Genomic DNA, 23870 nt, shown 5'->3' on the forward strand with positions numbered 1-23870 from the left:
CATCTCTGAGTATAAAAGAAGAAGCCCACATACATGGGCAGACAGAGAATTTAATTGCTGTGCTAAAAAACAGGAGAGGGGAACCTGGGTGTCTCAGTTGGTTGTACATCCAACTCTTGATTTGAGATCAGGTCATGATCCCCAGGTGGGTAGGATCAAACCCCACGTCAGGTTCCATGAGATTCTCTTTCTCTCACTCTCTCTGACCTCCCCTGCTCATTCTCTTTCTCTCTCAAATAAAAATTTTTTAAATTTTTTTAATGTGAGAAAATATAAACTATTGATGGGCTAAAGAGGGATTAAAGGAAATGATAATATTGAGGAGAAGGTGCCAGGGGGACAATATCTTGCAACAAGTGAGAGGCCAGGAGGACCAGGATGAAAAATTGGCCAGTGAGAAGCAGTCCAGCTTTAGTGCCAAATCTTAAGTAAATTCAATTGTTTTGTCTTTAACACACGATTATTATGATGTATTTATTTATTTAAGAGAGAGAGAGAGAGAGAGAGAGAGAGTATAAGGTGGGGAGAAGGGCAGAGGAGAGAGAGAATCTTAAGTGGGCTCTATGTTCAGCACGGAGCCCAATGCAGGGTTCCATCTCACAACCTTGAGACCATGACCTGAGCCGAAATCAGGAAAAGGACGTTCAGCAGACTGAGGCACCCAGGCGCCCCAAGTAAATTCTATTCGTACAACTACATTATGTGCGAACACTGTTTAAAAAAAGGAAAAGGGACTATGTTGTAAATTGGGCTAAAGCAGCATACAGAAAAGGGAGGATACATACAAGTGATTGTTAATTCAACTAAAAATTGTAAGAAAACCTCAGAGATATCAAGGAACATACAGTCTCTGCTGCTATACCTGTTACAGGACCTCCGGCCATTCTTTTAAATATTCAGAGGGGAGATAGTTTCATGAGGCTAAAGAACATGGGGATCTTCGGGCAGCTAGTTATGTGGGTGCTAGACAGTTACAGAGATAGAAGGAAGGATGGACTGAATGATGGCTCAATCAGCCCATGGACCGATAGACGATTCTACCTGACCCTCATATCGGCTTCCAAGAGTCTGCCAGGAGATGTTTCAGGTTTCCATCACTGTAAACGTTTTGTGGGCAGTAATGCCCTTGGTATTCCTCATAGAGCTGCCTACATGAAAAGCAATTTGATTGCAAATCAGCAGCTGTGAGTCGGTTGATGTCCTCATGCCATTTGAGGACACAAAAATGGAAGCCATTATGTCTGATTTCTTTTTTTTTTTCTTTTTTTTTTTAAAGGGATTTTTTTTTAAATGTTTTTGAGAGACAGCACGAGCAGGGGAGGGGCAGAGAGAGAGGGAGACACAGAATCTGAAGCAGGCTCCAGGCTCTGAGCTAGCTGTCAGCACAGAGCCCAACGTGGGGCTCAAACCCACGGACCGTGAGACCATGACCTGAGCCGAAGCTGGACGCTTAACCAACTGAGCCACCCAGGCGCCCCTGATTTCTATTTACATTGTCATATAATATGTCTGACAAGTCTCCCCACCCCACCTCAGTCAGGATCTCTCTTTTTACTTCAGTTGTTCTCAAGGATGTCTGTTCCTCACTTTGAGGTTTGAAGGATTATTGTGAGCTGATTATTCTAAGAAACAGCAGGTGAGCAAGAAACTCTGAAAACAAGTTATCCTTTCATAAGGAATATTTATGTTTTACAAAGGAAATCATTTGTAAATAAATGTGCCTCCCTCCCAACACCAGGGAGAAAAGGATGACTCTAAGTCTCTAGCCTTAAGTCAACATGACAAACCTAACTCTTACTATACTTGTCTTGGCAATCTCCCATAAATGGGCTTCCCGTTGCCTCAACACCTTTCTTTTGTCTTTAACTTAAAATGGCATTTAAGGAGGTGGTTTGAGCTGTCTTGGGGAGTTACTCAGTTTTTCTGGTTATCTCCCATGTATGCATGAGGTATACATACTTTATAAACTTCTCTTTGTTTTTCTCTTGCTAATCTGTCTTTTATGACAGGGGGTCTCAGTCAAGAACTCAGAAGGGTAGGGAGAAAACTATTTTTCCTCCCCTAAAGTTTCTCCATCAAGCTCCACAACATAAATATGTTCTTATCTTCATAGCCTACACCTTGAATTTGGCTATCCCAAACATACACCCCAAGCTTGGAGAAAATTTATTGTGTCATTTTTCATGTGGTCCACTAGGTGACAACAAAATTGTTTTATTTATATAGACATAAACAAGCTCAGAGCCTGAAGCCTCTTTCAGGTTCTGTGTCTCCGTCTCTCTCTGCCCCTCCCCTGCTCCCACTCTGTCTCTCACTCTCAAAAATAAATAAACATTAAAAATAAATTTATAGGGGCACCTGGGTAGCTCAGTCGGTTAAGTGTCTGACTTCAGCTCAGGTCATGATCTCAGAGCTTGTGAGTTCAAGCCCCCAATCAGGCTCTGTGCTGACAGCTCAGAGCCTAGAGCCTGCTTCAGATTCTGTGTCTCTCTCTGCCCCTCCCCTATTCACTTTGTCTCTCTCTCTTTCTCTCTCTCTGTCTCTCTCTCTCAAAGAAATAAAAACAGTTTTAAAATGATATACTATTGTATAATCATTTAAAATGATGGATATAAATAATTTTGAATAGTATAAAAATGTTCATGACATAATGTGAATTAAAACAAAGATGTAAATTTGTGTCACACAGATACACAGAAGCAGCTCTTTCTGCCCATGGGTCCTGTCCCCACACTTTAATAAAACCATGTTTTCTGCACCAAAAAGAAAAAAAATTACAGAATCACATCTCTATACACAACGGTACTCACAGAACACATAGATAAAAAGTTGCTAGCTGTGATTCTATTTGAGTGGTGAGATTTAAGTGACTTACTTTCTTCTTTTTACTACTCTTCTTAATTTTTATATTTTTACTACTATGTACTGCTTTATAAAGCAAAAGAAAGCAATAAAAGGTTATCAAAAAGTTTACGCACGACACCAAATAGAAGGAAAACAGCAGCAAGAGCACCAGAAACTAAGAATAATCATCAAGTATATGGAGACCCAAGACAGAATTGAGAAGCAGTTTTAGTGGTCACCTTAAGTCTACTTTCAGAACCCTAAAAGGTAGCATAGGGGGATCTTAATGACCTCCCTAACCTGAGAAAGGCAGCAATGATTTTTCTGAAGACTTTCTGTTGCCTCAGGGGCTTAGCTATCAGGGTCCAGCCAAGAAATAAAAGCAAACATTAAGTATAACCCTATCCCCCCAACAAGCCATGAAACACACTCTCTAGTACTGTGAACTCCTGGAAGGACGTCTTCTTGAACCACCTGGATGGGTAGCGCTCCTTAGCCCTGTGTCTCAACTTTAGTCACATGAACACTTACATGGATATATTTTTAAAATTATGCTGGCAGGGGTGCCGGGTGGCTCAGTCGGTTAAGCATCCAACTCTTGATTTCAGCTTAGGTCATGATCTCACAGCTTCATGGGTTTGAAGCCTGATGAGGCTCTGGGCGAACAGAGTGAAGCCTGCTTGGAATTCTCTTTCTCTTTCTCTCTCCATCTCTGTCCCTCCTCTACTTGCGCCCTCTCTGCAAATAAACTTTAAAAAAACTAAAATAAAATTATGCTGGCAAAAATTTGGGAAGTGGTGTATCTTTAATATACTAAGGTACATTTTAATCTCAAAAGGAAGGACCATTTAGTGATTTACCATTAACTCGACCTCAGAGGTTTTATTTGTTTGTGTCACTAAATTAGCCTTGTATAAAAAGCATGTATAGGAACCCCTAGTTGGAGTTTCTTTTTTTTTTAATGTTTCTACTACTGACTTCATTTATAAAATAAAAGTCATATTTTCTAAGGTTGGTAATCAAACAAAAGTCTCCATATAAGTAAGACAGCGAGTTTTTAAGAACATAAATCTTGCCTCCTTTCTCTTAAGGATTTCTTCCCACTTATTATCTCTCAACCACAGACTGGTTTTAGAGGTAGAGGTGCTGCCCTTTTAATTCTTGGTTTCAAACTTACATTAATTCCCCATAATATGATTAAGGCCAGCCTGGAATAAACACTTTTATAAATACTATTAGATTTTTCAAAGGAGAGAGAGGAAGATAAAGTCTCAAACCCAGGGAATAAAAATGAAACCAAATAATCTATTTTACAAGGTATATTCATCTACATCTTTGTGGTTCCTGTAGCAAGGATTCCCTACCTGACTCATCACTCACCTCCACTTAGTATTATTTTAGTACCTATCATCCAGAAGGACAAACCTATGTACCCCCACGTGCAAGTCAAACATGTATACACACCATATAGATACGTCAAGACTGTTATCTAGTCTGGTTCAAAAGACTTAGATTAATGATGTCTATTATTATTTTCCTTTTCTCTTTTTCAAAATTAACTTTGTCTGAATAATACGTGTTTTTTTATTCAAAAAGCAGAGAGTTGTAATAAAAAATAGCATTTCCCTGCCCCATTTGTACCTAGTCCTACTTTCTAGAGCCAACTGTCTTCTACACTTCCAGCAACTTCTCCTGGTATTTATCTTCACATTTCTTACCCTTAGACTGATACATATTGACTAGTCTTAGACATCACCTACTGGTGCCCTTTTATGACTGAGAAGGCTGTAGCTCTTTCAGCTCTCCATAGGGTTATAGCATACTTTCATCCTCTCAGTGTGGTCACATCCTACTTTTTGATAAAGCCAATGGTTTACATTATGATGATTAGATTATTTTTCACCACTGAAATAAATATGTATATTATATATTAGGTCATGTTATGTTATTTTTTCCTAATCATTGATTTCACACTTGCTTTTTTGGTTTTTTAATATGCCTATTTCTAAATTTTTCCAAGTGCTCCAACCAAACTCAAATTTCTAGGCTGTATTTGTTTGTTTGTTTGTTTGTTTTTTAAATATGCTCTCCTAGAGCACTTCCTATGCCTGCTTTAATCTCAGCTGGTTGTTCCTAGGACTGGTGCAGAGCTCCTGTCTTGGGAATTTTTCTGTTGCCAAGCTTTAGAGTTAGAGTTGCCTATTCCCTAAATCCCATCTTATCCCCATTTCACTGAAGTTAATTCTTTAGTCATTTCCTTAAAAAGAATGCATACAAAGCTTACTCTTGATTCCTTACATCTGTTTAAAAAAAAAAAAAGGCTTAAAATGGAGCCATTTGTGCTAAGCCCCATGTCAGCAAACTAAGACTTAATACCTAACCTAATTGCAGTTTCAGCCTTTCCCAGCAGTGGAATTTTAAATCAATCAGTCTGGAATTTCCTGATCAACTCTTGTGAGGTCATCAGATTAGTAGGCCCCGCCCTACCCAAAGAAAGGTGACTTTGCCTAAAATAATCCTTTCTTTTTATTAATGACTTCCTTGTCTCTGCCACCTCTGCTTATAAAAGACTTCCATTTTGCACAGCTCCTCACAGTTCTTTTCCACTTCCAAAGGGGATGCTGCCTGATTCATAGTTTTTAGAAAAAAACCCATTAGATCTTCAAATTTACTCAGTTGAATTTTTTTAACAGATTCTTGAAAATCTCTTTATACTACTCTTTATACTACTCTTTACCTTTGATTAGTGGTTTGGCTAGATATAAAACACAAGGTATTAAATAATTTCTCTTTCACTTTTGAAGGCATTATGCCAATGTCCTTTAAGAGGTGATCTAAGGCGGGGCACCTGGGTGGCTCAATCAGATTAAGCATCCAACTTCAGCTTAGGTCATGATCTCACAGTTCGAGTTTGAGCCCCACAGTTGGCCTTTCAGCTCTATGCTGACAGTTGGCTTCTGTGCTGACAGTGTGGAGCCTGCTTGGGATTCTCTCTCCCTCTCTCTGCCTCTCCCCCACTTTTGCTCACTCTCAAAATAAATGAACTTTAAAATATTTTTTAAAAAGGTAGTCTATTGTACCTAACCAGCTCAGTCAGTAGAGCATGCAACTCTTGATTTTGGGGTTGTGTGTTAAACCCCCTTGGTGGGCATAGAGATTACTTAAAAAAAAAAAGTGGTCTTGCTATTTAGAAGTCTAATGTAATTCTGAATTTTGTTCCATTATGTGACTTTTTCCCCCATGGATATATTTAGAATAATCTCTATATCCCTAGTTTTCAGAAATTTCATAGTAATGATCCATGGTATGGGTATTTTTTCCTTCATTTGGCTTGATCCTCAATTACTTGCAAACTTTTTAAAACATTTATTTAGTTATTTGCAGAGAGTGCTTGCACAGGAGCAGCAGAGGGAGAGAAAGAGAATCCCGAGCAGCTAGAGGCTCCATCTCACCAACCGCAACATCATGACCAGAGCCAAAATCAAGAGTCTGACACTTAACTGAGTGGGCCACCCAGGCACCCCAATTCCTTGCAATCTTGATTTGTATTCTAAAATCAATGAAATTTGGCTGTATTTCTTTGATAATTTTATCTATTCTCTCTTTCCGGCCCTACTATTAATCAAATATGATGAGAGACCATAAGGCAAGCTGAGGGCCAAGCACAAGCTAACACAGCCACCTGCTCTCCAGGGGGGGATATGTGTGATATCCCTCAGACTATCTTATCAATAGCCTAATCTCCAGGAACTCCCGACTGCCTTCTTGTCCCCTACTATCTTAATGATAGTGTTTTGCTAGAGGAAAAAACAACTTTAGCCTGAAAATAGGTCTCCAGTAATGAGTCTTCTTTAGCATATGGAATCCCTTTAAGAAACTTCCTCTTGACCTTACTTCCCCCAGCTCCACAGTATGTAACCAGTCAGTCTGCACAACCCCAATGCAGTTCTTTCTGCCTGGGTCCTGTCCCCTTGCTTTAATAAAATAACCTTTTTGCTCAAAGACTTCAAGAATTCTTTTCTGGGCTGTCAGCTCCAAACCCCATGACCACTCCAAAACCCCAATCAAAATGCATCTGAATATTTCCGGGATGCCCGGGTGGTTCAGTTGGTTAAGACTCTGACTCTTGATTTTGGCTCAGGTCATGATCTCAGAGTTTCCTGGTTTTGAGCCCTGCATCAGGCTCTGTGCTGGCAACATGGAGCCTGCTTGAGGTTCTCTCTCCCTCGCCATCTGCCCCTGCCCTACTCACACTGTCTGTCTCTCTCAAAATAAATAAATAAACTTAAAAAATATTTTTAAAAATGTATCTGAATATTTCTAATCTTTGTTTTAATATTGGGAAATGTCTTTGATTTCATCTTCTGAGAGAGAAAGCCAGGGAACCTACATTACAGAAAGTATATTTTTATTTATTAACAACCCACTTTCAGCATGGAGCTACATCCCTGCCTTATCTCGGAATTGGTATTTTTGACTCTACAATCTGCTTTGGGAAAATAAATCCACAGATTTGGTGGAAAGGAATGGAATCTGGTACAGAGAGGTAGGGAGTTAGGCCAGCATAGAATGAAGAAGTAGAATTAGAAACCCAACTGTGCTGAATATGAACTTAAAACTCATCTTCTGACTTTCAGATCCAACCTTTACTACAACTACACTTTCACCCAAGGGTCTGAGTTTCTCAGGGATTACCCCAGGCAAACTAGATCATTTCTGGTAGGAATGATTTCCCTCAAATTTCATTCTCTCCTGTGTACAAAGTCCATTGCCATCTCTAAAATTTATTTTCTAAAATTTATTCAAATTTCTTAACTGCTGTCTCTTCTCTATTTTACTTTTCCTTGTGGTTTATTATCTTTAAAAACTATTACAGGAATTAAAAATCAGAAAATTAGCACTGATATAATATCAGTTATCAAATTTAAGGATACCATTCAAATATCACCAGTTGCCCCAGTACTGTTCTTCATAAGAAAAAGAAAAAACCCACGATCACAGTGTGATTGTTTATTTCCTCTGAGAATCAGACACCATGCTTAGACATGTAAGAGGTTTGTTAGGGAAAACACCTGTGAAAGATATAGGGGAAGAAGTGAGTAGGGAGAACTTTCAGGCTGTGACAACTCTGAAAGGAGAGACGGAAGGAAGTATTAAGAAAGAAGAGCTTCAGACTACCTCACAGTTCTCAGAAATTTTTGGCCAGGCCAATGAGTGGTCTCTGAGGCTGTTTCCCATGAAAGAAATCCCATGTTGGATAAAACGAATCCAGGGCTAGTATCCCTGCCATGCACAGTAACTGGGAGCATGAGTGCGGCAATTGTCCCACAGGAGCAGCAGAAGGAGGCTGTCAATTGGCTGTGCTCCCCACTGTGGGTCCTTCTCAAGGGACATATGAGCCAGCTCCACATGCATAGCACTTAGTGGTCACGTCTCTTTTGTCTCCTTCAGTTAGGAAGGGTTCCTATTATTTCCTTATCTTTCATAACTTTGACATTTTTGGAGAACAGGCCAGTTATTTTATAAAATGTCCTTTAGTTTAGGTTTGACTAGTGTTTTCTTATGATTAAAGTTATACATTTTTGTCAGGGATGTCACAGAAACAATGCTGTGTTCTTCTGTCAGGGAGCACACACTGTCAATCTGTCCTACTTACTACTGATAGTGTTAACATTAGTCACTATATGAAGATGATGTCTGCTACGTTTCTCTACTGTAAAGTTATTTTTTCCTTTGCAATTAATAATTATTCTATGTAAATATCCAGTTCCTTACCAAATTTTCACCTACTGTTTAACATCCATTGATGATTCTTGCCTAAATCATTACTACCATGAAGATTGCCAAATGGTGACTTTCTAATTCCATCATTCCCTCCACATTTATTGATTGACATTATACTGCAGGGATGATTTCTTTTCTTGCTATTTGTTCAATTTTTCATGTATTTACATAGGTCTAAGCTCATGGATTTCTATTTTCTCAATGCCCCAGACCCAACAGATCGGTGCACTAAGAGCTCCTTCAAGCTTGTTTCTGTGCCCCTTGACACATCTGCATTATTCTTTCAGAATTTTCCTTTTTTTTTTCTTTGAGAATTTTCTTACTTTTTGGCTCTCAAAAGTGTTCCAAGTTCATATTGTGCTGCACCAACCCTAGAGTCAGCCATCCTCCAGAGTCCTGATTCCTTTTAATACAGAATGGTATTCAGAAATGAAGGTCTAGTTTTTGGTGTGCTCATTGTTACCAGATGTACAATGCTTCTAGGTCCTCTTAGAGAATAGAGGTAAGAAATGAATGTATGTATAAGACTCCCACATACTAGCATCTATATCAATCTTATAATACTGTTTTATAAAATGCATGTAGATACATAGATATGGATTTGGACATGGACATAGATACAGATATAAAATAAGCATCCACCAACTACAGTCCAACCAAGCAGGATTCCTTCTGTCCTTTTCCTTTTCATATTGGAAACTTTTTTCTCTCTCAGTAAGAAACCTGGTTCCTATTATCCTCAATATATCCACCTGTCTTCTCAACCAAACTCCCAACCGCACTGACCACATCCTCACTCAGCCACCCCCTTTCTCAGTTCCTAATCACAGCTGTTCTGCCACACTTGGCCACCTCCTCAGTCACTCCCCGCTATTACAGCTTTCAGTGACCATGTCATATGATTCGTTCCCAAGATTCAAGTCCACTCAGGAAGGTTGATACAAGACCATTTTTAGGGGTGCCTGGGTGGCTCAACTGGTTAAGCATCTGACTCTTGATTTTGTCTCAGGTCATGATCTCACAGTTTGTGAGCTCAAGCCCTACATTGGGATTCTCTCTTCTCTGTTCTCTCACTCTCGCAGAATAAATAAACAAACTTAAAAAAAAATTAAGAAAGAGTTAAGGAGACACGGATCCCTTCCCATTTGAGTCCCTGCTTGAAAAAAAAAAAAAAAGATCAGGGGGCCAGGGTGGCTCAATCGGTTAAGTGTCCAACTTTGGCTCAGGTCATGATCTCACAATCCGTGGGTTCGATCCCCGTGTTGGGCTCTGTGCTGACAGCTCAGAGCCTGGAGCCTGCTTCAGATTCTGTGTCTCCCTCTCTCTCTGCCCCTCCCCTGCTCACTCTCTGTCTCTGTCTCTCAAAATAAAATAAAGACATTAAAAAGTTTTTTTAAAAAAAGATCATTTTTAGCCACTGAAGACCCATCAACCCATAATCATCATGCTACTTTCCTGCCTCCAAACTCAATGTGGGCTACCACAATAATCTCATCTCTCCCACTGGGTCTTGGTCAAGATCACTCTGTTTTACCCATAGAGATCCTTAATTCTGAATATGTCAGAGAAATAGGAGTGATAACATCAATTTCTTTCTGCCCAGAAGGCCCAGAACCCATTATGCAAACAAAACCACCCAGTTCTCATAATTCTGCAGAGACTGGATCTTTGCAAATTCTGACAAAATGAATCTTTCCCAAAATAGCTATCAGCTGCTCTTACGAATGAAAAAAACAAAAACAAAAACAAAAACAAGGCACCCCCATTACATAACATTTACCATATTATAAAATCATTTGTCTATTGGTTTCAGGTCTATAGACTCTAAGTTCCTTGAAAGAAGGCATCCTTGTATCACCAATGCCTAACATACTGTCTTATCATTATAGATACTATTTTATTTTTTTTATTTTTACAGAGAGAAAGAAAGCACGCGTGACAGAGAGAGCATGTAAAGCAGGGAAGGGACAGAGAGAGAGAGAATCTTAAGCAGGCTCCTGCTCCTGAGGCCCTGTGTCAGCTCAATCCCATGACCTTGGGATCATAACCTGAGTGGAAATCGAGACTCAGACACAACCAACTGAGCCACCCAGGTGCCCCTAGTCATTATAGATATTATAATTTTTTTAACCTTTATGTGAACCTGTACTTCCTTCTTCCTCTTTGTACATTGGGGCTCAATATCATGCACTTTGTAAGGCTGAGTTGTTTTGTCTAATAACCCAGAGTTTCTGCCATAGTCAGTGCATTAATGGTGACCAAGGGACAGTCTCAGGATGTCTTGGAGAAATTACCATTATAGAGATTTTGATCTCTACCACAGTGCTTTTTAAGAGCCAAGAGCCCCTTTAAGAGCCATATAGAGAAGACCTCTTTTTACCAGAATCTTTTTAATTCTTGAAGGACACTCTAAAACTCCCTCTTTGTAGGCCACCATTTCCAGGAAACTTTTCCTGAATACAGGTCCTTGCTGCTACATTAATGCCTTTTACTAGAAGGACTAGAAGGCCTAATGGGATTCTCATAAATCCATCAAAGCAAACTTTCACATAAAGCTCAACTTTGGGCAGCAACTTCAAGCGACCTTAAGATGAGTGTCCTTACCTTAAGATGTATCTACTCCCCTTCCTCCAACACTGGAAAAGGCTCTGATTGAGAAGAACTCCCCAATTCCCTGAATATACCCTGATGCAAAGCAATTGTTCTCAAAGATTGATTTTATTTATTTTTTAATAGTTTATTGTCAAATTGGTTTCCATATAACACCCAGTGCTCTTCCCCACAAGTGCCCTCCTCCATCACCACCACCTCTTTTCCCCCCTCCCCCTTCCCCTTCAACCTTCAATTCATTTTCAGCATTCAATAGTCTCTAAAGTTTTGCGCCCTCTCTCTCCTCAACTCTCTTTCCCTCTTCCCCTCTTCCTCCATTAGGTTTCTCCTGTTCTCCTGTTAGACCTATGTGTGCAAACATATGGTATCTGTCCTTCTCCACCTGACTTATTTCGCTTAGCATGACACCCTCGAGGTCCATCCCCTTGGCTACAAATGGCCATATTTCATTCTTTCTCATTGCCATGTAGTACTCCATTGTGTATATACACCACATCTTCTTGATCCATTCATCAGGTGATGGACATTTAGGCTCTTTCCATGATTGGGCTATTGTTGACAGTGCTGCTATGAACATTGGGGTACATGTGCCCCTGTGCATCAGCACTTCTGTATCCCTTGGGTAAATCCCTAGCAGTGCTATTGCTGGGTCATAGGGGAGTTCTATGGGTAGTTTTTTGAGGAACCTCCACACTGTTTTCCACAGTAAAACAGTTTACACATGTAAAACAGTTTACATTGCCACCAACAGTGTAGGAGGGTGCCAGTCTCTCCACATCAAAGATTGATTTTAGCAGGCTCTTCACAATAGGGATTTCCATCTGAACTCACGTCACAGCCATGTGCTTGACACTGGGTTTTGACTCAACCAAATGCAACCTCCTTCCTCCTATAAGATTGGATGAACTCAGGGACATCCAACAGGTTACCGTTCTGTCCCTTGGTGACAATGTTGAGGGATCTCTCATTCTTTCTCATTTCGCTATGTGAATTCTACCAAGCCTACCAAAAAACAGGTAATACACGTGACGGATACACTGATACAAGCATAAAGAATGGAACTACGGAAGGAATTCTTTTTATAACAGAATTACTCTATACCAAACTCAGAGAAAAATGGCAAAAAAACACACAAAAAACCCCAAAACTACTGTCTGATCTTACATGGGATCATAGATGCATATATGCTAGTAAAATACTAGCATAAATCCAAGAATATATTATAATTAAATGACAGCTGAGTAGGGTTTAGCTCAAAATATGAAGATGGTTTGCTATTAGATAATAATATTAATTTGGAAAATATATATTTCAACAAATGTGGAGGAAAACTCTTAAGTTTCAAACTCTATTCCTGATTTTTAAACATTTTTAGCAAACTAGGAATGAATATAAGTGTCCTTAATTTGATATACCAGAAACCTCCAGAAAAACTACTACTTGTTAGTGATAGCAATTCTCTTTCTCCCTCTGTCCCTCTTCCTCATGTGCACTCTCTCTCCCTCAATAATAAAAAATAATAAACAATGGAAACAAATATATGGAACAATTTTCAATCTTATCATATGTCCAATAAATGTGAATTAAAACAATGTCTTACAAACCATTATCAATTTTTAAAATTCAGTGGTACAGTCTTTTAGGAAGGGATTTGGCAACAGTAACTAGAAAAAGATCCATCCTTTGGCTTCTGCTATAACTCTATCCTAAGGAAATATTCCAAGATATATAAAGATGTTCATAGACTACTTAGAAAAATCTGGAAACAAAATCTGATGTCCAACAAGAGAATGAATTAGCTAAAAAATCATATATTGGCTTAAAGAAATATTGTTTCTTTTAAAGTTTATTTATTTATTTTGAAGGGGGGTTGGTAGGGAGGGGTAGAGAAAGAGGGGGAGAGAGAATCCCAAGCAGGCTCCACATTCAGTGCCAAGCCCAGTATAGTGCTCAATCTCATGACAATGAGATCACAAGCCAAAATCAAGAGTTAGACGCTTAACTGACTGAGCCACCCAGGCACCCCAATACTGACTTTTTTTTATCATTAAAAGATCTCTTAAGGTCTCTGTAAAACTAAATGATAATTAGTAGAAAGTCAAGAAAAACTATGCTTAGTATAACAACTACATAAAAATGCATTTGGAGAAAAGTGTCAAGAAATGTGGTATAGTCAAGAACATAAACTCTTGAGTCTGACGTTGTGACTTCAAATCCTGGAGCTATCACCTCCTACTAATACTTTGGCCAAATTACCTAATTTGCCTCAGTCTCACACTTTTAAAATGGAATTTAATAATAGTAGCTGTTCCTTTTTCCAAAGAAGACATCCAGATGGTTAAAAGACACATGAAAAGATGTTCAACATCACTCATCACCAGAGAAATACAAACCAAACCACAAGGAGATACCCCTCACACCTGTCAGAATAGCTAAAATTAACAACTCAGGAAACAACAGATGTTGGCGAGGATGTGGAGAGAGGGGAAAAACTTTTGCACTGTTGGTGGGAATGCAAACTGGTACAGCCACTCTGGAAAAGTGTGGAGGTTCCTCAAAAAATTAAAAATAGAACTAGCCTAGGGGCACCTGGGTGGCTCCGCTGGCTAAGCAGCCACTTTGGCTCAAGGTCATGATCTTGCAGTTCACAAGTTCAAGCCCTACATCAAGCTCTGTGTTGACAGTTTAGAGCCTGGAGCCTGCTTCAGATTCTGTGTTTCCCGCTCTCTCCTGTCCCTTCCTCACTCACACTTTTTCTCTTTCTCTTTCTCTCTCAAAAGAATAAGTAAACATTAAAAAAAAAATAGAACTAGCCTATAACCCAGCAATTCCAGTACAACGTATTTTCCAAAGGATAGAAAATGCTGCTTTGGAGGGACACATGCACCCCAATGTTTATAGCAACACTATCAACAATAGCCAAAGTATGGAAGGAGCTCAAATGTCCAACAACTGATGAATGGATAAAGAAGATGTGGTATGGAATACTACGGGCAATCAAAAAGAATGAAATCTTGCCATTTGCAACAATGTGGATAGAACTACAGTATATTATGCTAAATGAAATAAGTCAGTCAGAGAAAGACAAATATCATATGATTACTCTCATATGTGGAATTTAAGAAACAAAACAGATGAACATAGAGGAAGAGAAAGAAAAGTGAGATAAAAACAGAGGGAGGCAAACCATAAGAGACTCTTAAATACAGGCAACAAACTGAGGGTTGCTGGGATGAGCACTGGGTGTTATATGGAAATGATGAATCACTGGGTTCTACTCCTGAAACCAATACTACACTGTATGTTAATTAACTTTAATTTAAATAAATAAATTTAAAAAATGATAGCAGCTGTCTCATAGGGTTGTTATGACAGCAAATGAGTTAATACCTGCAAAGCTCCATGAGTTGTGGTGTTGATATGGTAAGGTGCTTTTTTGCTGTGAATGCAGCAGAGTGCTAGTAGGCATTGTATTAGGGTGATAAAATTCTGAGTGTTTTCATTTCCATTTTCTAAATTTTCTATGATACTATTATTTTTGCTTTACAGTAAAAATGCATATTTTAATATTAAAAATACTATCTGTAGTCCATGCTAATCTCTTCTCTCGCCGCTATCCTAATTCCACTCCCTCCTGTTTATCTAGGATCTGGTTCCACCCATTGTCTGTCTTTCTTATCTCAAATTCCTCTAATGATTGACAAAATAAATAAACAGATTCCTAAGTGTAATCTTCATTGTCACACTTCTCAAGGAAAAAAAAATTTACAATAACTTTCTTCAACTTGAATTTCCCATTCACTCTTCGCTATATTGGACTCTAAATTCTCTTTCCATTATGCCATTCTAACAATGTTGCTAATTTCCTTAATATTCAAAACTAATTAATCTGTATTCTATTTACGCTACCACAGGTGTTTTAACACTTCTAGTCACTTTCTCCTGAAACTCTCTTCGCTGTCCTTTCACACTTAGAAAGGGGGATGTGAGAGGAGGAGGAAGCACAGGTTTTAGAATGGCCTCTGTTGGAAACCGAAAGCTGGTAGCCTGTGTATGAGTCCTGAAGCCATAGACTGCAGAACCGATCCAAAAAGGAGAAGCAGGTGTGGTCAAGTGAAAGCGTTTTGCTGGGGAAATCCAACAAGGGAACCAGAAAGTAAAGTGGGTCAAAGACAAAAGAACACCCTGACTCCCAAGGGGAACAAAAATAGTATGCAGTAGCAGTAAAAAATTCTGCAGAATCCCCGTGACCACTTCAGCAGAATTATATTGTCAAATCTCAGTGTGTGGAGTCTTTTATTCTCAGAATACCTTAAGGATGCTTCTTTTATGTAACTCAATACTATCCTCTCAGACTCACCTCCATCTTCTCTAACTGTTCATTCTCCCATTTGTTAATCTAGCTTTTCTTCCATTTATCATATATTTACCAGGCATTGTGATATGCCATGAAGCTGCACAATAAATAAGGTAAAGTCCTTCTCAAAATCTCACCCAATTCACATTTCTTTCTCTGACCACCACATAAATGTGTTTTCCAAGGTTCTTGCCTAGACACTTCTACGCTAATCACGGCTCCAACTGTCTCACATTACCAACTGTCTCCCTAGCTTCTTCATCTGATATCTTGTACATATTTCAAACTCAGGATGGCCCACACCAGATACTCATTTGCCACCAAACCAGAAGAGATCATTATCAACCTAGAAGCTTCTAAGCCATGTATCAACTTTCCTGTCTTTTACCACACAGATGAACAAATGGAAGGCAATTCTTAACAATATCATCTCCTAAAAAGCTTTCAAACTTGCACTCTGCTTTCTATTCTAACTCTAGGGGCGCCTGGGTGGCTCAGTTGGTTAAGCCTCTGGCTTCGGCTCAGGTCAGATCTCACGTTTGTGGGTTCGAGCCCCGCGTCAGGGGCTGCTGACAGCTAGCTCAGAGCCTGGAGCCTGCTTCCGGTTCTGTGTCTCCTTCTCTCTCTGCCTCTCCCCCTCTCATGCTCTGTCTCTCTCTGTATCAAAAATAAATAAAACATTTAAAAAAAAAAAAGAATGGTCTATTCTAACTCTACATTAATTTCGGTCCATAATTATTTTGATAGATCCATCTAACATTTTCCTATCTCCAGAATCTCCCCCTTTCAGTCCACCATTACTAGTGATGTTAGAATTATCTTCCCAAAACACAAATTTTATCCATCATTGTCTTCTATCCATATATTTTACCCCTACATTCTAGACATTTAGATTTCACCCACATACTTCTTTTTTTGTTTGTTTATTTTTGAGAAGAGAGACAGAGAGACAGAGCATGAGCAGGGGAGGGGCAGAGAGAGAGGGAGACACAGACTCAGAAGCAGGCTCCAGGCTATGAGCTGTCAGCACAGAGCCTGGTGCAGGGCTCCAACTCATGAACTGCAAGATCATGACCTCAGCAGATGTTGAAGGCTTAAATGACTAAGCCACACAGGCACCCCTGTTCACATATTTCTTTTTCATCTGTATCTCTCAACACCATGCTGGATAAAAAGAATTGCTTATATTTCCCAAACACAAGAAATGTGGTCATTGTTTATGCCCTTCTTTGCCAAAAATGCTCCAATCTTGTTTTCCATCTGATATTTCTAAATTTGCTCAAATATTACTTCCTAAGCAAAGCATTTCTCATCTCCTTCAAACAGAGCAGTCTAATCTCTCCACTGAGCTCTGTGTTTACAGTATATTTCTATCAAGGAAAAATCACATTTGTTTTGCATTCATTTGGACATCTATATAATACTTGTTATCTGTCTCCAACATTGAAATGAGAGTCTTAAACTAGATTGTAGAGATCATGTATTTTTCACTTTATATTGTCCTGCATCCAGCAAAATGGCCCCTGCAAGTCTTTGCTGAAAGAATGAATAACTCACAGAATAAATAATAGCAGAAAAAAAATTTTGTTTCCCTTCATTACGTGACTCAAGGATACAACATGTATCTCAGTGAAAGGGTTGAGAAAATGCAGACTGAGAAAGAAAATGAAAGTCAAAGGAGAAAGGCAGGAGAAATCAAGAGGAACCACTGGTATGCACAGAAAACAAAGCTGACATCTAGGAATAGAGGCAGAACATGAGAGGAGAACTGACAAAGTAAAAGCTGGAAAGAATCCAACAGACAAGGAATATCAGAATCCCAATGACATCTTTGCAAGTTGATTCTACAAACGCAAACAAGTCTCATCAGTTTGTCATCTTGATAAAAACATGGCTTTCCACAGTTCCTAGTTAGTTTCCTAGTTCTTTAACTAGGAAAAAAAAACTTACGCTTGGCCAGCAAGGCATCCGATCAAAGAATTTCCCAGAGTATATAGGTCTGATGCGATCTGGAGGTTCTACTCCAGGTTCATGGTTTTCGGTCTCCTTTCTCTCTTCAGGTTTTTGAGTAAACTGGCACTCAGAGGGTTCTATCACCAAGCCCATTTGGGGGCCTGTTTCATCTGGCTCTTCTAGACCAGTGTCCACCTCAGCAGGAGGCTTTATCTCTGCACTCGGCTTCATTACCACACAGGTCTCTCTTCCGGGTTCCTGTCTAGGTTCCATTTCCAAAGCAGGCTGTTTCCCCGCTGAAGCCCCTAACCCTTTAGGGGAACCAGCGGCAGAGCCTCTCCTGCTCCCTAGAGCCTGTGGACTTTCGCATACCATGCCTAAGGGAGGCTGTATTATCCTTCCAGAACACCCACTCAGAAGACACTCATTTTCTAAACCCACTCTTCCTGGTACCGGACCCAGAGAGGGTTTTGTTTCCCGTGAGGCTGAGACTCCATAGACTCCGAAATTATCCCTCTCCATGAGGGTCCTAGAAATATTCTGTCTTTTTAATTTCATTTCAAGCTCCTTGCTCAACGAAGATTTTGTTTCTGGTGATGCCATCCTCTCAAATTTATTACCAGCCAAGAAGTTCTCCCTACATGAGGAATCTTCTTTTCTTAATCCCACTCTGAACCCTAACTCTGTGGGAGATTTTGTTGCCATGCCGACCCCCCTCTCTCCTAAGTCATCCTTTCCTTGGTGGGTGAGCCCAATCTCCGTGCTCTGGGGAGATCTCCTCTCAGACACCCTCATTCCTCCAACAGCACTCATCTCAAAAGGGAAGTCTGTACCTGGCTCAAGGGAAGTTCTTAGTCCCTTGGAGTGCCTCAAACCTGTGGGGGACCCCACTCTCACGAAAGAACACATCTCCACTCGGACTCCCTGGCCACACCTTCCTGCCTACGAATAAACACCTAGCGGAGTTCGAGGATGAAAAGGAGGCGAAGGTCTGTTTACACGGTTACCTAGGAAACAGGGGCGTGGCTTAACGTGCAACTGTTTCTTTTGGCAGGATCCCCTGCTCCCCCCATTTCTCCCCTGCTTTCTCCTGTGTCAGTTTTTCTCCATCTCCTTTCTCTCCCTCTTCTTCTCTTTCTCCTTCCCTCCCTCTCTTCCCTTTTTTCCTGCTTCTTGACTAAATCTGGAGGGCAAGAAAACGTGGAGGATGTGGTCTTGGGAACTGGAGAAAGTGCTCACTTACTTCTCTTTGGTTTCTCAAGCAAAACAGTCCCCTCAGGATGAGTTCAACTGTGGGCTTCCTCCTCCTGGTCATTGGCCTACTAATTTTACTGGCACTCAGGATAAAAGTAACCACTTTTCTGGTTGTGACTATTCATTTTAGGTCCTTTCCTTGTGCATGTATATGCATACTCCATGTAGTTCTTTCAGCCTAACAAATTAAGTTCTGCGAAGTTATTTGGTACCTGTGTTACAGAAACTACATCAAGTCTTGGAGAACATTTACACTTTAATAAGTAGGCTTTAAATAGTATTTATATTAAAGTTTGAGGATATATAATCATGCATATCAACTTCTTAAAACATTGGGCAAACTCAAACTCTGGATATTTAAGCATGAGATTAATTGGGATTATGACTTTGTCAGGTTTTAAGTGTATTTGGTGAACATTTGTCATGTTTTACACATATAGGGGATACAGAGCACCTAGCTTAGAAATTAAACGGGATCTATAGGACTCCAGTCTTTTAGAAACGCTATAAAAAAAAACTTGTAAAATTAAAAGTCCAAATGCTTAGGAGATATTACCTCACATTTGAAAAAATTGGGTACTGTAATTTTCAAATAGTTAATATAAATGTTCTTCTCCTTCTAAGCACTTTAAATGACTTGATAGTGTGTAAATGAAGGGATGTCTGTATGTATAAGCATTCACTCAATTCTTTCATTTTACAAATAACTATCGAGTATCTCCTTTGTGTCAGTGATGGGAACATAGTGAAATACAAGCCCTATCTCTTGGAATTTATATTCTGGTGGGGATAGATAACCATCAAGTAAACCAATAAATAACATCATTTCACATAGTGATGAATGTTATGAAGAAAACAATACTTTAATATAAAGATATGCTACTTTAGAATTGGTGGGCTTAGAAATTCCTTAGGTATGTGACATTTGAACTGAAGCTTGCATTAGGCAGGCAAAGACACAAACCTTTTAAACATGACTAGCTCAAGTTCCCATAACCTTTTCCTCATGACCTTGCCACCATGCCTACAATTCCTTAGGTTAGAATTACCTTTAGGTTTGTCTCCAGATAGTCTTAGTTAAAACAAAATGTTACCAGTCATTACTATCTACGATTCATTCTCCAACTACAGATTTCCTGGAAGAGAAGGTAGAATGCATGGGTAAGAGTACTGGGGGATGATAGAGAGACACAAGGGGCTAGGAATTCATGAGTGGATGTTTAGAGATTTGAGAGCAAAGGAAGCATTAGGGGCTGTGTTCAAGTTTACAACTTTAGGGCCCATCCACTTTGTAGCTTCCTTGACAAATTCTACTAATTAGAAGGATTCCACATTTGACACTAAAATCTATACAATAATCAGTCCTCCTCAGTTACCTGGTATTAGGGAAAAAAACACAGGTATATTGTGAGTGGCAGCAGCAAGAGAAAAACTTTACTGTGGCAGTTCAGGCTCTCCAAAATTGCCAGTGGCTCTTAAAAGTGCTTAGCCATTGGCACAGCACTCTTAACAGGCAAACATTCTGAGTAAACTATAAAATATTGTGGAATGTATTCATGAAGAAGGTGAATTAAGAAACAAAATTGTTAGAAGAAAATAAATGAAGAAGCAATATCCTAGAACAATGAAATGGGGAGTTCCTAACAATTTATAAATTTCAGCATCCATGTGTTATTTGTGAAGTCTTCTCAAGTCAAATGTTCACCACTCAAAATATAATTAGGTTCACAAATATTTTTCAGGTCCCTGTTATATTAAAGATCCTCTGTGAGGACTGAAATGATGAATAAGTTATGGTCTTGGTGCTTTAGAACATTCAAATCCTAATGAGATTTTAGCTTCCCTAATGGGAATGAAAACCTGAGGAGAAAAGTGTAGGCACTGTAAAATAAGGCAGATAAGTATCAGAACCACTATAGCAAGTAAAGCAAAGAAAGTATTGTGAAACTACAGGAAAAAAATAACTAAATCCAGTAGATCTACAGTTAACCCTTGGACAACACAGATTTGAACTTTGTGAATTCATTTATATGCAGATTTTTTTCAAGAAATATCAGAAATTTTTTGAAGATTTGTAAAATTTAGAATCGCAAATAGCATAGCTTAGAAATACCAAAAAAATTAAAAGTTAGGTATTATTTTAAGAATACAGTATGTGATACATTTAACAGACAAAATATGCTATTGGTGAGGTGCCTGGTCAGTGCTGGGCTATTAGTACTTAAGTTTTGGGGGAGCCAAACATTGCATGCAGATTTTCAATTGTGTGGGGAAGTCAGTGCCCCTAAACTCTGCATTGTTCAAGGGTCAACTGGATCCTGAGATGCCATCCAGAGGAGTTGGCATCCTGGCCAAACTGAAAGCTGCAGTGATGGGCAGTAACAGTATTCTGGGACGGAGAGAACAAAGTGATCAAATATGCCAAGATGAGAACACACGGACAATATTCTGGGAACACAGAGTAGACGGATGAGATTAGGATACAAAGCAAGTGTTTGGGGGAGAGGGAGACCACAGAAACACAATGAAAGAAATGTGGGATGGAACTAGAGAAGTCTGGACTCTATTTTGCGAATGAGATACCCTTGAACATTTCTGAGAATGACTGGCTGAAGTGTACAGATTGACTGAAAAGACGGGTGTGTGCATTAATTCGTGTTTGTTTATATTAATACTACCATGGCCGGGGTGTTGGTATTTGGGGATTAGAGAATTTTTGGTATTAGAATAGACAATGATTCATGACGGAAAACAGCAAGAGTGGAGATGATTTGGGCCTTCATGTCCAGGTGACTTGGGAGGCTGTTAGCAAAAGCAGGTTTGGAGTGAAATAGGTTTCGTTTGGTTTGGTACATACAGTTGACATGCCAAAACTGATGTGACATATCCTATTTCCTGATTCTTCCTTGGATCGTCCAAGAGGTATCAACATGACTAACCTATTATATGGGAACAACCTCTTGGGATAAAGTGACACAGATACCATTTAGGTATGACACATGATGCTCTTCTGGTTAGTAACTAGGGAGTTGATCCAGAAGACCGGCTGCTCAAGGGTTCAAATCATCTGCATTGCATAACGTTGACTGAGAACCCTCAGGTTACCTTACCCCAACCAAGTACACAACCTAGACAACATTGATGTTCCTAAAATGAAGCTAGAAATGGTCAACTAAAAACTGAAGAGTAGTCCTTATCCTGAGGGAAAGTCCGTTTAACATTCTACCAAATTACAAAATGAATTTTATTTTGTTTCGTTTCAGATACCTGGCCAGAAACTACTGTATGAACTTTAACCAAAGCAAGGTGTGTGTGTAGTCTGCAGTGGACGGTAATGAATGTCTCAAGTCATCTTTTACTGCAATCCCATTTAAATTCAGGTTCTGGAGCCAGCCTGCAGGTAGACTACAATTTCATCACCAGCTCAGTGGTGAGTTTGCACAAGTTACACAATCTCTTTGCCTCAAATTCTTTACCTTTAAAATAGGCACGCCTCGTTCAGATACTTAGGACGGAAGACTCTGACCTGGCAGGCACTATGCGAGACAGCGCTGAGGACCCCTTTGGGGAGTTATTCTAAAGTAGGAAGGCGTTTCGTTTCAGGTATTACTTTCAGAATGAAACCTTCTAGTGTAAGGGTAAAGTGGAATAACTCCTCTAAGGCGTTTAGTACAGTAACTTGCAAAGAAAAATCCCCCGAAGAAAGCAAGCTATTCTTTTAAGGTTTGCTCACCACCACCACCACCACCAAAAATGAAACACTGAATAAAAGTAAGTTATTAAGACTTTCTAACGTAGAAACAACTTTCGGTATGGGGTATAATCCTCTTTCCTAGGTAAATACCACACCTTTGCAACACATCCATCCTCCCCCCTAGGACACGTTGCGGGGCTAGAAACGAACCTCCCCCTCCCAATCCCCTTAGCCAAGTTGCCAGGGTTGGGATGTTGCAGGGTAGGGTAATGGGAATGTGAGCAAATATTCAGAGGGAACTTCGCCGCCCCACATGGGCGGGGAGCAACAAACCCCAGTTTTCTCACGCTTCCCCGAAAGCGAGGCAGTAAAGGAGCTCCCCGAGCCCCCGCCGCCGGAAGCCCCAGACAGCCACCCAGATAACAATGGCGCCGGCAAGGGCGGGGCCGCGCTTGCCTGGGGCGTGGGAGTGAGGTGGGAGGTGGCTCGATCCGCCGCCGCCGCTCGCCAAGGTCACGTGGCACGCCCCACCCGGCCCTGCAAACCAGCCCCGGCCGACTGGGCGTTGAGAGGGGGCGGGGGAGCGGATGGAGAGGTCGGGCTGGCGACGGCGGAAGTGACGAAGCGGCGTAGTTCGCTACGTGCAGCGACGTGGCGGCGAGGCCGGCGCCGGGCGGCGGAAGTGGCTCCCGCGCTGGGACTTGAGTGTTTGTGTTTGGGTTCGCGACGGAGCCGCCGGCTGGTCTGAGGGGAGGAGGCAGAGGAGGGAGGAGGAGGAAGAATTAGTCGGAACTCGAGCGCCGGCGGTGGCGGAGGAGGAGAAAGGAAAAGAGGAAGGCGGAGCGGAGGGAGGCGGAGACGGAGCCGGACGGGGGCGGCACCACGGCACGATCCCGGCACGGTCCAGTCTGAGGGGAGCGGCCTGAGGAGGAGACGCGCCGCCGCCGTCGAAGCCACAGCCTCGCCCTCTTCTCGGGCCACGCCTGGGGACCTGCTGCCGGGAGGCTTCAGCCCCGCGGCTCCGCGCGCTGCGCTCCAGGTAACCAAGCCGTCCCTCCCCTGCCCCGAGCTGGCCGGGACCCCTGGCTACCCGCTGTCCTCCGTCTGTCCGCGGCCCTGCCGGCACGGGGGTCCCCCGCTCATTCTTCCCCTCTCGGCGCCAGCGCCCCGCTCCAGAGCTAGCGAGCCCGGCGTCTCCTCCTGCCGGCCCTGGTGATTCATTCCTCAAAGAGCTCTGGAGCCCGGGGTTTGCAGACAGGCTGAGGGAGCGACGGGTGTCACCCTCTTCCCTTCTCAAGATGGCGCCGTGGAGGAGTGCTGGAGGCCGCGGTTCCGTCCGGCCCCTGCCCCGGCGGCCCTGGAGGGGGTGGTCCG

General features: G+C 41.0%; 2 protein-coding genes across 2 annotated transcripts in view; one reads left to right on the top strand and one right to left on the bottom strand.

The window, feature by feature from the left end:
* EFHB (EF-hand domain family member B) overlaps positions 1–18481 on the bottom strand; it is a 48487-nt gene extending 30006 nt beyond the window's left edge. Inside the window, exon 1 of the mRNA XM_029940346.1 lies at positions 17546–18481. Within this exon, the coding sequence (XP_029796206.1) occupies positions 17546–18457 (912 nt within the window). The 5' untranslated portion in view covers positions 18458–18481. The remainder of the gene's footprint in view (positions 1–17545) is intronic.
* Positions 18482–23447: 4966 nt separating this feature from the next.
* RAB5A (RAB5A, member RAS oncogene family) overlaps positions 23448–23870 on the top strand; it is a 29934-nt gene continuing 29511 nt past the window's right edge. The window contains exon 1 of the mRNA XM_029940351.1: positions 23448–23535. The gene's annotated coding sequence lies outside the window, so the exon portion shown is untranslated. The remainder of the gene's footprint in view (positions 23536–23870) is intronic.

This window comes from Suricata suricatta, chromosome 5, assembly GCF_006229205.1.
Source record: "Suricata suricatta isolate VVHF042 chromosome 5, meerkat_22Aug2017_6uvM2_HiC, whole genome shotgun sequence".
Classification (NCBI taxonomy): domain Eukaryota; kingdom Metazoa; phylum Chordata; class Mammalia; order Carnivora; family Herpestidae; genus Suricata; species Suricata suricatta.